The 16618-nt window shown below is 37.4% G+C and overlaps 1 protein-coding gene across 2 annotated transcripts in view; it reads left to right on the forward strand.

Annotated features, from left to right (window-relative positions):
* Positions 1-967: 967 nt before the first annotated feature.
* zeb2b (zinc finger E-box binding homeobox 2b) overlaps positions 968-16618 on the forward strand; it is a 113868-nt gene continuing 98217 nt past the window's right edge. For both annotated transcript variants that reach the window (XM_062997785.1, XM_062997786.1), the window contains exons 1-2: positions 968-1138; positions 2409-2605. In XM_062997785.1, coding sequence (XP_062853855.1) covers positions 2521-2605 — 85 coding nt within the window. In that variant the 5' untranslated portion in view covers positions 968-1138; positions 2409-2520. The remainder of the gene's footprint in view (positions 1139-2408; positions 2606-16618) is intronic.

Raw genomic sequence — 16618 nt, forward strand, 5'->3', positions numbered from 1 at the left:
TTTATTTTATTTTGACGAACTTGCACCACCTAATCCACCTACTATGTATATATATATATATATATTAAGTTGGCTGTTAAATAGCTTGTCGCGTCTCGTCGCGTTGTAGGTATATATATATATATATATATATATATATATATATATATATATATATATATATATATATATATATATACACTAAATTTATTACCCAAGTTCTAACGCCCCAAATCACACTACTTAACTAGAGATGTTAAAACAGAATCAAATGACAACTTCAATCCCCTGTGTTAAACAGTAAGTAATAGTAATAGTGTACCTACCGTGCGATTTGGGACGCGGCCAAAGTCATTCAACCATACATTCAGCGAAAGCAGATAGTCGAAGAGCGCTATGTACTGTAGAATAAACTAAGTTCGTTAGGGGATTTTTAAGGTTTATTTTTGGCCAAAAACTCAACTAATCCCGTTTTGGGTGATCCGAATAATAATAGTAATAATAATAATAATAATAATAATAATAGTAATAATAATAATAATAATAATAATAAAAGTAAACTAAAAAAAAAGAAAAAAGAAAAAAAAAGTCTAATTATTATAAGTGTGCAGAAAGTCCCAAGTGTGTTCGAATACCTTTGTAAAGTTAGTCGCGTTGTAGGGTCCCGGAATGTATTCTTGAAAAAAAGAAAGAAGAGAGACGGAAAAATGAAACTGGACCAAACAAACAAAAAAAAAACGTCCTCACGTTTATCAGGAGATGCTCCCGGTCGGTGCGCTGCTCCATTATCCCTCCGCGTGTAGATAGGTGGCGTGTGTCGTCTCTCTCTCTCTCTCTCTCTCTCTCTCTCTCTCTCTCTCCCTCTCTCGCTTTCTGTCTGTCCTCTGTAGTATTGCAGAAAAGAAAGGGGAGAGAGAGAGAGAGAGAGAGAGAGGGAGAAAAAATGTCATTAGAAGAGGCGTAACGCGTCAGTCGGTGCCCAGGTTGCTTTCCTGGAGTGGCTGAAAGGAATCAGTCCCAAACCTGAGCGCCAGGAATAACGCTCCTTCCCTCCCGAGCACTTTTTCTTTTCCTTTTTTCACGCTGCTGCCGCTCGCGTTCCGCTCAAGGATCCGCTGCTTTTCTTCAACCGGCTCGGACAAGATAAACCCACACCGAGGTAGGTCTGCCTTCTTTTGTTTACTGTTTACTTTCTTATTACTTATACACATAAATACATGGATGTATTTTATGTATTTTATTTATTTATTTATTTTTGCCCAGTTACGCGTGAGCTTACCTGCGCAGGTGAAAGGTGCGCGTTTTCTTGAGCGCTTTTCAAAAAGTGCGCTCATACTCTACCTGCGCGCTTTTACCATCATCCAGACTAAAACGCTCGTTTATTTACTTAACAAATATTTAAAAAACATGGCTTAATCTTTCAGTCATTAATTACCTCCTTGTAAAAACACTATTTTTTTTTACTTTTTTTGTTTGTTTACTTCACATTTTACTCATTTTGTTCATTTACAATACTTATCATCCCATAATATAACGGCATCCTCTTGTTTGATCCCTAGTCTTACTTTCAAAGTACTTAACAGTTTTACCATGCCATGTGTTTTCTTTGCATTCTTTTATTTACCACAGCAATGCAAATACACATGGCAGAATCAAGACTGGCACAAGTTTAAATGTAAGTCGCTTTGGATAAAGGCGTCTGCTAAATGCTGAAAATGTTAATGTAAATTAGAAAGTCAATCGATTTATTTATTTTACAATGCCCCTAACCAGGACAACCAGGACAAGATATAAATATGAATTTAATCAAATGATGGAACAGTAAACAAATTATATTCCATTAATAATAATAATAATAATAATAATAATACACTTGCTGTGTTTTTCTTATTTATGAATTTATTTATACTAATTTCTTTAGTAAGAATACAGAGCAACTACAAATTCTTGGATTATATTTTAATAAATTTTTCTTTCAACTGTGTCAAAAGCAGACACATGTAGTAAATCAATCTATCTTTTTAATAGAATTTGTGTTTACCTAACTAGAGTGTGAATACTTCATAGTAAAAGTTCAACATTTTATTAGGGGTGTGATTTGTAATAGTAGATTTTGGATAACCAGATCAAATTTGCCTAAATGATACTAAATTATTATAGCAACCAATGTATTACCTTATGTCATGTTTATTAAAAAGGTTTAAATGCAACTGTTTTCAGTTCACACTGGGATTAGGAGTTGGATTTCCATTTTTCAGTGTTCTTTCCAACCTAGCAAGCTCACACTTTTGAGTCTGTTATTTTAGACTAGGATTACTTCCATCCATGTTCAAAATGCATTTGGAATCAGATCCACTTTCTTCAAAGATCCTTTACCCCTTATAATACTGATACTCACAGTTTGTCTGTTCTGTGTTTGCCCTCTTCAGATCCTCGACCCTGCCGTTGCTGACTGAAGGAAAGGAAAGAAGAGTCGCGTCCATGCGAGCCGCTGTCTGATCTCCACGCACCCATTCACACACACGCACACCCGCGCTCCCGATGAGGCAGCACCAGGAGCAGCAGATCATGGCGGATGGCCCCCGGTGCAAACGGCGAAAGCAAGCCAACCCGAGACGGAAAAACGGTAAGAGGAAAAAGCTTGCGAGAAGTTGCGCTGAGTTGAGTGCGCGACAAAATGAAACGCGCTCCCGGTGACCGGGGTGCGCACGTTGGTTCGTTAGTTTATTTATTTGTATTATTGTGTGTGTGTGTGTGTGTGTGTGTGTGTGTGTGTGTGTGTACTTTTATATCTTGTTGGTTAAGCTAAATACTGCAATGGCAATCCTGTGCGCTGTTTTGGTTCGTGTGTGTGTGTGTGGTGTGTGTTGTGCTTTTGCTAGAAGTTAGAGTTAGGAGTGTTCGGAACAAACTTTGACACGGGCGACTTACTCTGTGTGTATTTACTATTATTATAAGAATTCAATTCTCCGCAAAAAAAAAAAAAAATGCACCAGTCGGTGCGCGCATTTATGCATTTTATTTAAAAGCATGTGTTGCGTTTTATCAGTAGGTTTATATCTAGTATACAAGGCAGGTTGTAGACTTGTAGATTTGCCTCTGCTTGTATATGTTATACTGTATATGCACTTCATATGTGTCAGGTTTTAATTGCCGCATGTGCAGAAATATCAATTTTCATCCAATGTATTGCGCATTGTTACTTTGCGATTGTTAGTGATGTATGTACTGAACCCCAGACACCCCATGCGTGGCTGATTTGCGTAAAAGACAAACACTTACTGAACACAAATCTTTCCGGGACGTTTGGCTCATAGCGTGCATCATGTTTGCATCTTCATAAATGCGCATTTTCTGTGCGCTTTGTGTGCATGTGTAACTGCGGCTTTTTGATTAGCCCGTGCGTGTGTGGATGTGTGCACGTGTTGAAGGGTGTTAAGTATTGAGGAGTGCGTATGGGATCAGAGAGGAAGGTCAGTAACCACGCACATTTTTATAATTATATATGATATATTTTATTATTATGCACAAAATGCAATCTGTAGCACTGTTTGAAATATACCGTTTATATGTAAATGATCCGAAATATCAATTTCCATTTCATGTCATTTATGTGTATGTAGCCTTTATGAACATGCATCCTGTGCACTTTTTTCTAACTCACATGCTCCAACTACACGCGTATTGCGCATATTCCTCAGTGTCCTCATGTGCATGTAATGTTTGTATTTCGCATTGTTACACTGTTTGTAAGAGCTGTTTATGTTGGATCCTGCGCACAACTTGCGTGGCTGATTTGCGTGCAAAATAAACACACTGATTTAAATAAATCGTCCAAGACGTTTGGCACATGCGGCTCCTATATCACACTTTAAATACTCGCTATATTTCTACTGCGCAGTTTTGGTTCTTGTATTGTGCGCGAGTGCGGCTTTTTTGCGGGATTTTTGCATGTGAGCTCAAGTTGAGGAGGTGTTGAGGAGTGTGTTGGTGTTTAAAGTATGTATGTCACAGAGGAAAGTAAGCAATGACAGTTTGTTGGTTGGGATATTCATGTTGTATTGAGTGTGGCATGTTTAGGGTATTTTTTGGATATATTTATTACTTTGATATGTAATAAAATTAAGCTATATTAGGTTATGTAAACAAAATTAATTATTGCATTTTGATTGTGCATTAATGATCCATCTTGCTGTTGCATTTGCAATGTATTATAACACACAGGGTGAAGCTTGGGTGGAGCTTATAGAATTATTGTGTAATTTTTATAAGTTTTAGGCTGATATTTCATCCAGTGAGGATTCATGTCAAGTCTGTTCTTTTATGATATGTATTATATGTATAAAAACCCTGTGCATAGATCCTGTAAAATCATTGTCAGTTACTTGTAGATGAACATTCAGAAGTCTTCTGCATATAGGGGTTGCACATGTATTTAAACTCCTAAAACTCCTTCTTTGTTCTCCAATTATATAAAAACTCAGCTAAATGAACAGATATATTGCAAATACAATGTATATAAAATAAACCAGTAGGTCTAGTTTGACACCTAGAACACCTATTTTTATGAACAGTTCATGCTCATGAGAGACCTGTTTGCATATCAATAGAACATATTTTATTAATAATATGACATGCAATATTATAGAAATGATACATCGTGCAGAAAGGACTCACCTTTCAGCTTTGTGCCTTGTCATGTTTCAGCTCCTTTCTATTCTTTCCCGTCTTTTATTTATTAAACCGCTTTGCATCGATCCTGTAAAAATCAATGCCAGTCGTCGAGGGTCTTTTGAGCAGATTCAAATCCCGGCGTTCTACCCTGGATGTGGCTCCCAGATGATACATGATAAACAAACACACTGTGTGTCAGGATGTCACTGTTCCCTGTTTGTCGAAGCTTTATGGTTTGGCAAAAGTAAAATAATAATGATAATAATAATGTAAATAAAATTTGAATGATAACCAGTTCACTGTGACATCTTTGCAAAGCAATTGCATTTTGTTACATAGACAGACCCTTAAAGTAAAGTAAACCCTTTATCTGTTATTTCTCTGTGTATTTTAAGTAAAGTCATTGACACATTGATGACTATCGCCGGGCTATTTTTCTCATCACATCCTCTAGTTTTAAGAACATGCGGCAGTTTATTCAGCCCTCGCCCATGTATCTCTTCCCTGTTGCACCACACCAGGAAAGAACTCCACTCGAGTCCTGTCTGATCCCTGATGGAAGTCATCATCCGAAGAGTGACTTGTGCGCAGTAAAATCCCAGCGTTGAATTAACACAAACAGGTTTACGAGGCCAGCTCCAGCTGGACACAAATAAACATCGTATGAGTTAATTCAACACTGAAGCTTTTATTTTTTTTTTGCTGTTAGGAATGCTGGCAGGATCTTCTGTGCAAGTGGTGTGTGTTTTTGCATGCATGCCCAGAAATATACACAAAGCTGGCTTTCAAACTAGGGCGTAAATTAAATATTCAGTTTTTGTGCATTGTGGCGGCTGAAGTGACAGAATTGTGTTGTAGTAAGAGTGGGGTATTGATTTAAGTCCTGATTGTACACTATTAAAAATAATGCAAGAAAGGATTATTTAGAGCGATGCCATGGATAAACCATTTTTGGATGGTTATTTGAGTTGCGAGCACCACATAGAAGCAAGGATTTTCCCTTCATTAAGAACAACTCAAATCTTAATGTAAACATTTTAGTGAAAAATGATTCTTTAGTTCTTTGACAGGGCAAAATGCCATAAATCTAGGGAACCTTTTATGCCATTTTAAATAATAAAGAAAAAATATATGTATCTATTGTAGTCATGGAATTTATTGTTGTCTTGTACACTTGCACTACGGAACTGCTTTATACATGTGGGACATTTGTTATACTAAATTTGATATCATCAACTCTTAGGATTTTGATGGTTGATAAAGACTCACCTTTTTCCCCGCTGGTATCTACATATTTGCCTACATATTAGTGTTACTAAATAAAGAATATTAATGAATAAATATTAAGATTTAGGCATGTTAAATAGATCCCTCATGTTAAAATTACCCTCAGAATTTAAATGCAAAATAATCATGGTTTCAGTGTGTCCTGTTTTTTACGCCTATATTACTACAGTGGTTATTACTATATTACATCTATATTATTAATTCAGTTTTTTCTAGTCTAGCCTTCTAGTCTTTCTAAGTCTAGTGAACCCTTTCATATCATACCTACATATGTTCTATTATACAGTACATACAGAATAGCACATAATAAATAAGAGTACTGGAATTTTCATCTATAATTATAGATTCAGGTTCTTCTCAATGTTCACACCTGGGGTGTTTACTTAAATATTGAATACTAATACGAGTGTATCATTAAGTTAATGACTAGTCCATGCATACTGGACATATATTATTCTAGATCTTTGGAGGGTTTAGGTGTATTTAACCTGTTCCTTACGGTCACTTGTAGTTACTATAGAGTAGGTTGCAAAAGCACTGAATTTGTTATGGAGGTTATGGGGTTTAAAAGATTAAACCTGTAGCTTTTATATGTATTATATTTAATGTGTTGTAGGGACAGTTAGACACCCTTTAACAGACAACGTAACACTCATTTATAGCGTAACACTAATGCATCACTTCATACATGTCTGATATATATGATATTGATAATGTACAGGACTGGACGGTGGATCAGGACTTACATTCAAGTAATTATTCATTTGTATTACTTAAGAACGTTGAGTTACCGAATCTGGGATGCACGGACAGTTTAAAGGATCAACATTTTGTAATTATGTTCTTTTCTATACCAGTTTCCCTCATTTATTCCTTTTAATAACAAAAAATGTACCTGGATAAAGTGTAAAGTCTAGTCTATAGACAGCTTCGTAACAGAATGGACCAATAGCATCTCCGTCAAACTGAGACCTTGAGACTCATCTTAAAAGACAGATGTCTTATATTTAGTTTTTGTGCCTGCAAATATGCCCCCCTACAGTCATTTAATAGCCAAATTGAAGTACGTTTGTGAGAAGTTAAAGTCTACTCTATAGACATCTCCGTAACAGAATGAACCAACAGCATCACTGCCACGCTGAGACCTTGAGATGCAGTTTTGTGCCTGGATGACCTGAGGCTCGCAGTTCGTGTGTGCTGTCCCGCTTAGTCCTTCATACAGTCGTGCATTAATTATATGCTGGCATGACACTCGGGCTTATATTTCATAGCATGATGTAACTGCAAGTGTCCATCCTAGAAGTGTCCATGCCCCTCGAGTCTGTCCTGCACCGCCCTCTCTTTCTGATCCCCTCGTTTTTTTATCTCTGTATGTTCCAGTGTTAAGTATTGGGTCAGGGTCAGGATGGTGGAATCAGAATCTGCTATACAATCTCTCTCTCTCTTTTCCTCGCACTCTGTTTCATTCTCTCTCTTTTTTTTTCTCCTTTCGCTTGCTCTCCAGCTGTTGTATCCTTCGCCAGCTGTGAACATTCATTACCTTTGCTTTGTGTATGCATGTGTTTATTAATCTAAAGCTACACTCTGTATCCCGCAGCACCAATTCATTTCGGCATGCTTTTATTTATTTATTTTTTTACTTTTCTAACCTAAATGTACACCGACAGTGCGAATCCACTTACAAGCTACGAGTTGCTTTATTTCATGAGTCAGTCGGGATTCTCTCGTCTGGGATAGCAATTTTGCGACTTCGTCGGGGTCTGGGTTTTTAAAACACGGCTCTATACAGCGTGACGGGGCAGTCTGCAGAACCCTTACGCGTTTATTCGACTTCCTGCCGTACGTCGGGCTTTGTACTTGTGAACTTGTCCTACAATGTGCACTGCTGCTGTGTTTCCTGTAACACAAAGCCCTATTCATTTTCAATCATCAGTATCCCATTCAACAGCAGATGCTCCCACTAGGATCTATCGATTATATAATTTTAGTCAGGGGGAAAACAATCTCAATTCTCTGTTACTGGATACGGCTAATACAGTACCTAGGGGTTGATTATAGCGCATTTGGGCTGAACCTGTGGTTTGGGGTGTATGTGAATTTCTGTGTGGCTAGACTTTACCCACAGACTTTCTTTAAGCCCAAACAATAACCCGCCGCCCCCTACCAGTCTAAACAGTTGCAAAGTCTCATACACTCTTTAAGGTGCATTCTTTTCTCTTCAGTCCTCTATGAGTGACACAGGATATATAGGCGAAATTCATGACAGGACACTTTGACTGACAGGGACAGTCTGAGCACGCTACTTGTTTTCGTCATGCGTTTTGGATGTGGCTGAGGAGTCTGTGCCATGCACCAGTGTTCAGGGACGGATTATTTTGTTTCAGCAAGTGAAATAATTACAGCTGATGAAACGTGCCAGGGAAAAGCAGAGGGCATGGGGGCAGGATGCCTGTGCTTCACTAGTATGTCATAACAAGACACAACCTACACAGCAAAACAGTAACCTATCAACTTCTTGACAATACGTGGTTTTAATTTATTTTTGGTTGACAAGTTAATGCAGTGGTTAACCCCCCAACACACACATACACACATATTCATACTGATGATGAAGGATCTATAATTTGGGACTCAGTTATACGGAATAATTTAAATAAATTTAGTTCTAAACTGGAATGGCAACCTGTAAATTTCAAATAAACTTATATGTAAGAATTGGATTATAAAAAAACAGAATCATGAAATGTGCCATTAAATGTTTAATCATTTTTTTAAAAATAACAAATAAAAAAATAAAATAAAAAAATAAATAAATAAAATTAATAAATAAAATTAATCAATAAAATAAATCATAATAAATAAATAAATAAAATCAAAGAAAACTTTATATTATATTTTTATATTTGTATTTTATTATTATAAATATTATTAAATTAAAATTTTTATATTAATTAAAATTTAATATTATTAATATGTTAAAATGAATCTAAATTATACCTAAAAATCATCAATCAAATCAAATATTTAATTATTATTATTAATGTCATTCATTAATTAATTAGTCAAATGATTTGCTATGCTAATGTACAACATATTAGCAAATAAATTTCAGATTATTTTTGTTATTTACTAAATTATTTTAGGTACTACAGATACTACAAATTGAATTAATTTATTTATTTTTTTCAGGTTAACTTTTGCATATAAGTAATAAATTGTCAATAATCCAGATGTGATATGTGATGTGAGCTGTGTGTCAGTATCAATAATATATGATGTTACAATATTACTACAACAGTAGAACGTGGCCATCCATCATGACCAGAAATGAACATTCAGTAAGCTGCATTTAAAGACTCATTTAAAAGAATATTTATTTCTCCTTCCCTTTCTTTTCCATTCTCCTCTGGCTCTGTGTAAATGTGTGTATTGGAGTAAGTGTGTGTGTGTGTGTGTGTGTGGATGGGGGGGATGACTGGACACAGTACGGGCAGTGTCAGCTGGCCCTGAACTCGGCGCTGCGCGGAATGCCTTAGGTATGATTTCACTTTCGCTCACATCAGTCGTGACCCGAATGCCTTTCATATCTGATCCGCCGCGTCTCTGCCGGTAAACATCCCCTGGGGGCGGAACAAAGAAACGCAGCCTCTCTTCTTCCTTAATCACGATGCGGCCTCTCAGCGCCGGCTCGCCCGAATTTACATTCAACCTCCGAAAAGGCTCGCTTGAAAAGCAGGGGGAACAGAAGAGAGAGAGAGAGAAGGGATGAGAGAAGCCAGGGTGGGCGGCGAGAGCAAAATAACTAAGGTGTTTGTACGTGTTTGTGGGGCCTCCCTGGTTACGAGCCTTATATAGGCCTTACTTTACACACAGTGCACCCCCACACGCTCTGATAGTGTTACAAGATGCCATGCCACTACTATTCATGGCCACTCACTCAAAAAAGCTTGTGTGTCTGTCTGTCTGTCTGTCTGTATATGTGTGTGCATATAGGTGACAAGCCAAAGGTGTCAGACCCTGCATAGTTATACACCTTTTATATCAAGCTGATGTAACGAGGGGTGCGCTATGACCTTTAAACGATTACGTGATTTACATTTCAGTACTTTTTTTCCCTCCTCCTCCTCCTGATTTTGAAGTTTTCGTAAAGAAAAGAAGGAAAGGGATTAGCATCACACCTACCCCCCCTCCTGACTGACAGGATTTCGCCGGCTTTAGTTCAGCAAACACCTTCGGACACTGAGAGAAAGAGAAAAAAAGAAAGAGAAAAAAGAGAGTGTTTGGTAAAAGAGGCTTTGTTGAGCTGAAGGCTTTACAAGGTAGCCCCGATATTAAGTTATACACACATACACACACACACTACACACACCGAGGCTTATTAACACTTTATCAGAAATGAGTGTGTGAGGACTGTCCGTGTAGTTTTTAAGTTGCAGATGCTCCACTGGGCTTAAACACCATAAAACAAACCTTGTACTCTAAGCATGTGTGTGTTATCTAGTTAAGTAAATGCCTTTATTTGTCATATATACATATACATACGTACAGTACAATGAAATGATATTTTTGCATATCCCGACTTGTTTGGAAGCTGGGGTCAGTGCACAGGGTCAGCCATTGTACAGCCTTGCTGAATGGCCCAAAAGTGGCTGTATGGCAGAGCCTGGATTTGAACCGACAATCTTCCGATTGATAGCCCAAAGCTCTATCAGGAACCAAAGTTATTCCATGCAGTTTTTAAGACCTGAAAGCTAAGTCCTGTATTGGGCAGTTGTAGCCTAGTGGTTAAGGAACTGGATCAGTAATTGAAAGGTCATCGGTTCAAGTCTCACACTGCCAGGCAGGGGCGTAACTACCGGGGGGGCCTCCACGACATGAACTCAACCCCCCACTGCACTGCCCCGCCATTGGCTGCACTCGCCAGGTCATTATTATTATATTACAATATTGTAGCGGCGATATTTGAGTGACATTCAGCTCAGCCAATCAGAATGCAGCACCCGGTTTATACATGTGCGTTCGGACGTTCTGCAGTGAGTTAGTTTTGTATATGAGACTCACCGTATGGCCCGAGCATTGAACCCAGTAGGTAGTTCGGGTGCTGGAGCTAGGCAGTCTAAAGCATTGTAACGCTCATTAAAGTTTATTTTGCACTGGGGCCCATGAGCTCCTAGTCACACCACTGCTGCCAGGTTGCCACTGTTGGGCCCTTGAGCAAGGCCCTTAACCCTCAATTGCTTAGATAATATACTGTCACAGTACTGTAAGTCGCTTTGGATAAAAGTGTCTACTAAATGCTGAAAATGTAAATGCAGTCAAGCTTTGTATTGGATGTTTAGATCTATAGGACTGTAAATACTTGGTCTATATTTAAAAGGACACATACAGTTTATTACACAGTCTATTAAAAGTTACATGGTTCCCTGTCTCAGTTCAGTAGTGATGAAGGTACATGAACATTCTCAATTCCAGTTCAGAATCTGACCCAAATCTTCTGTCAAATCCTCCATTAAAGTTCCACTACAACGGTTATGGTACCTTCTTAAAATTGGTCGAACCATCACACCTGTTCATTAATAACTCTTCCCTAACAGAGTCTGGGATCAGACCAGTTTATAGATTGCCGTCATACTTGATTGTGTGTAATGTGGAAAAATAATTTTGGTGGATTAGCTGGATCTGTCTTGAATACAGCGTCAAATCCTGCTCACCATGTCAAGATTCTTGAGCAGAGGTGCCAGTAGGTGTAAAGACTTTGTTGTATAATTTCTTCTTAATTCATTCTTGGTTTCTTGGTTCTTGCAGGGAACAAAACATACCTACTATCTGTATTTTACCAAAGAGTCTGATTCTGGTTGTTTTATCAGACCCAAAGTCAGTAGGTCCTTTAGATCTTCTTTGCAAGGAGGTCCTTAACCATTAACGCCCACTGACAGATTTGACATTCTTGGCTTCATATATCTTTATGAGGCTACAGGACTGGAACTTGTGTCTCATGTGACAACAAGACTGGGATTTATGGTCCTACAGGACAACACTACAGAGGCCCTGAGCAGAAGGGCAAAGTAGCAGGCACCTGGAATTGTCCTAATCTGTCTTTTAAGGCACCATACCCAAGGCTCAGGACTTGGTCTCAACTACCTAAATCCCAGTTATTTAGTCCTATATACACCAACCTGGCATAACATTATGACCACTGACAGGTGAAGTGAACAACACTGATCTCTTCATCACGGCACCTGTTAGTGGGTGGGATATATTAGGGAGCAAGTGAACATTGTGATGGCTAGACGATTGAGTCAGAACATCTCCAAAACTGCAGCTCTTGTGGGGTGTTCCTGGTCTGCAGTGGTCAGTATCTATCAAAAGTGGTCCAAGAAAGGAACAGTGGTAAACCGGCGACAGGGTCATGGGTGACCAAGGCTCAGTGATGCACGTGTGGTCCGATCCAACAGTCGAGCTACTGTAGCTCAAATTGCCGAAGAAGTTAATGCTGGTTCTGATAGAAAGGTGTCAGAATACACAGTGCATCACAGTGCATCACAGTTGCAGGGCTGTTTCGGCAGCAAAAGGGGGGACCAACACAGTATTAGGAAGGTGGTCATAATGTTATGCCTGATCGGTGTATACATATCACTGTCTTATTAGAGCTTAATTTTTAATTGAAGTACTATACAGTGTATAATTTCATATCTGCTATCCCACAATATGTAGATCCAGTGTCTTTTAGTTAAGTCATGTAGATTTGAAGTCTTAGGCCTATTGTCCTATTGACTTTTTTTTAAGTAGTAGAGCCTTGTATAGGGCTTTTTTAGTCCAGGCCATGCAATACCAAAGATTTTTGTCTCAGCTCAGTAGTCCTGTAGGAGTCCCAGTCCTGTTTTATAGTCCTACAAGACTTAAGTCTTCAGTCTCCATCTGCTCATCATTTATAGTGTTGTGCTCTTTTAGACTCCTATGTAGACATAAAGTCAAACAGTTCGTCCTATGGACCAATAGAATCCAGTTTTATACTATTTCCTGTAGTTGTTTAAATAAAACACAAACCCTGGGCTTGGCGACAAAGTGATGATGACATGCTGCTGTCTGTCATGGATGGGAATAGAAAGTAAAGCGTTCAGATGCCTAGACACAAATTATTCGGTGGTAAATTTAACTAACAGTGGTGAAGTGCCGTAAAAGAACGGATATACATCTGGCGGTGTGTGTGGTCAGTTATGAAAGCTGTACTTTAAATGCTCAGTCGGGGTGATGAATGAGTGGGTGTCGGAGAGGAAGTGACAGGTGTGTATGCGAGTGTGTGACTGTGTGCTGGGTTCTGTCTCGCTGTCGCCTGGCTCTTAAGATTTGACAGTTCATATCAACTTTGGTCTACGGTGAGGTTCGCCTGAACCACGTCACACTCCCTCAGAGTCGACCCCCTCTCGACGATGTCCTTACAACAGCGCCAAGCAAAGGGAATTGAAACATCACTGGACTGGCAAATAATTGCATGCGTTTTGGCACTTTCATTTATGTGTGTACCGTGCCATGCTAAGCCACCATGTTTTATGCATTCGACGAAAAGTACATTCTGAAATCTCACGCCTCATTTGAGTTACTGGAAAATCAAGGACCTCGCTCCTTCGGTGTTGTCTTCCCAGCATGGCAGTTTAGGTATTATACTGTTTTGTGTCGTTTTTTGAATTGTAAGGGGAAAAGAAAGAAAAAAGAAGAAAAAAGATGCATTCTCAAGTGTCAGCTTTCCCGTTCACACGAAGGCTGGTGCATGACAGTTCGTCTGTAAGCTCCTCAGGTGTAAACACACTTGAGTCTTTAATTCATCCACACAGAGGTGTTTCACAGGTTTGTAATGTATAAATTAGCATAAACACATGATCAGTCTGATGGTCATGTTTTGCCGAGTAGACTCGCTCAATAGCAGCTGACAACACTCTGCTGATGAGCGAACAAGAGAATGAGAAAGAGTGAGAGAGAGAGAAAGCAGGTGTATATATAGCTCATTGTCAGTGTACACCTGCTTTCTTTCTCTTTATATATATATTAAGTAAATGGATCTAAAATCTAAAAATAAATAATCTTTATTGATTCTTGATACTATACATGTCATGTCTAATAAATACATAAATTTAGTTCTAATTTTTGTTTTACATCTAAACTAAAACTATAAGTAAAGAAAAGAGTATAACTATACTGTATATATATATATATATATATATATATATATATATATATATATATATATATATATATTATATACAGTGTGTAAAGTAAGTAAAGAGTATAACTATAAGTATATAATATATATATATATATATACTGTATATATACTGTATATACGTATATACTGTATATATATACATATATATATATATATATATATATATATATATATATATATATACATTTTATATATATTTTGAAAGTAAATAGATCTGCAAAATTGTATTAAACAATTACAATATTGCTTTGATTGGCCTTTATTGATTTATTGATTATTGATATTATACTACGTCATGTCTAATAAATAATATTAATAAATTTCTAATTTACATTATACATCTAAACTACGATCATTGTGAGGAGTCACACATCTTGTTAAGTTGCATACGTCAATAAATACAAGTGTAGAATTAAATTTAAACAATTTTAATGTAACTAGATCAATAATTGTAATAAATAAACATTTAATATTTAATAATGACCAAAATATCTGCAAGTTTTAATTTAGCCATTACAGTCAAAATTACATGCAAATTTCAATCCATTTTCTATGTATTTATTCTTTAATTAAACATAATCAATATTAACATGAGCTTAATTAGATATCAGGCCTTGTTGGTTACACACTTGCTTCATTATATTTACATCGACTCATATTGTATATTGTATACAATACTTCCTATGACTCGATAGATAGATAGATAGATAGATAGATAGATAGATAGATAGATAGATAGATAGATAGATAGATAGATAGATAGATAGATAGATAGATAGATAGATGAAAACATAATGAAACATTGTGATAAATAAGCACAAATCAAATATTGAATAAAATATTTGTAACTATTATTAAAATATTACAAAAAAGCTGACATTTTATATCAGTATTCATTAATCCTGGATAATAATTGTGACTAAAGACAAAAAGCTCACGTTAATACAATTTTTATTGGCTAAGAATGTAAAGTAACTAAGAATTGAAGTAATTTGAACTCTCAAGATTATTGGACGAGGATGCTAACTGCCTTTTTATCGTACACTTTGATTGACTAGTGGTCACTTGGTCTCCATGAGTGTCTCTATGGCATTGTCTGGGCTTAAACTTGCAATGAAAAAAGGAATAAAAAATTCCTAGTGTTTAAGGTATTGGACTAGTAATCAGAGGGTCACTGGTTCAAGCCCCACCACTGCCAGGTTGCTGTTGTTGGGCCCTTGAGCAAGGCCCTTAACCCTTAATTGCTCAGAATGTATACTGTAACTGTAATGTCGCTTTGGGTAAAGGCGTCTGCTAAATGCCAAAAATGTAAACGTTAATATTTTAAAAATGCCATAAATAGCTGTGTTTTTATTTCTAAGCCAATGTAATGTGATTATCAATTTTGCCAAGATTGTTTGCTGGCAAATATAATAACACGAGCCCTGATAATGAGCTTCATGTTTGTAAGTGTGTAGGTGTGTTACGTGTAAGTGTGTGTTAGTACAGGGATGAATCGGGCTTTCAGATAAAGACTTCGTACAGAAGAAGCTTATTTGTAAAGTGAGCTCGGATCAGGTGCGTTTGGGTACTAATTGGTTTGTTGAACACTGTGATAAGCCGCTTTGTCTCCCTCTCTCCTGCATCGAACGTGCAAAGATGTCACCCATATTTGATTATATAGTTGTATTTTTTTCAAACAGGGTGTTGAAAGCAGTTCTCGGTTTGATCTGTTAAAATCAGTCCTGTGAGCACATTGTAGCAAGTCCAGAACACACACACACATACACACACGGTGATGTATGTTTGATTGTCGGGTTGAGAAATACTTCTGGCAAGGTCGCGTAGAACAATCAATAACAGATCGCCAGATTACACTTCGTGACCACCACAATCTGGAGCTGAGGAGACAAACGTAGGCTCCATGGCAACTATATGAATTAAGCAATACATTTTCCTATTTGTTTTCGTTTTACACCCAAACAGAAATGCTAACTGCATCGACTGGACGGGACATTAATCCAACGCAGATCAGCACACAGTCACACATTCGCTTGCTTACTCAGACCTAGTGCCAATTTAATGAAGGAAATCCACCTACTGTATGTTATTGGGAGGTGAGAAAACACATAGAGAACCTATCAAACTGTTTATAGACTGTGCAGACTGTGCAGCACCCATTCTGTCAGCTGTGCCAATGTGCCACCCTTAAACTTACAGTATGGCAAAAAAGACATTTGTAATTTTTACTAATCTGATAGACTTCAAAAAGATATTTCCTTTTGCGTGCAAAGACTTCTTACTCAGGTGTTTTATCTCAAAACTTCTGGCACGGTTGGCAAGGTAATCATTTAATTCAGATTAAAGCTATTTAACAATTACGGGGGTAATAAAATGTACACACTCAATGAAATATAATAGTTTACTGGTTTAAATACTGGGCTATATAATTTATTAACAGTCTACATAAACTGCATG

This window comes from Trichomycterus rosablanca, chromosome 6 (genome assembly GCF_030014385.1).
Source record: "Trichomycterus rosablanca isolate fTriRos1 chromosome 6, fTriRos1.hap1, whole genome shotgun sequence".
In the NCBI taxonomy this organism is placed as follows: domain Eukaryota; kingdom Metazoa; phylum Chordata; class Actinopteri; order Siluriformes; family Trichomycteridae; genus Trichomycterus; species Trichomycterus rosablanca.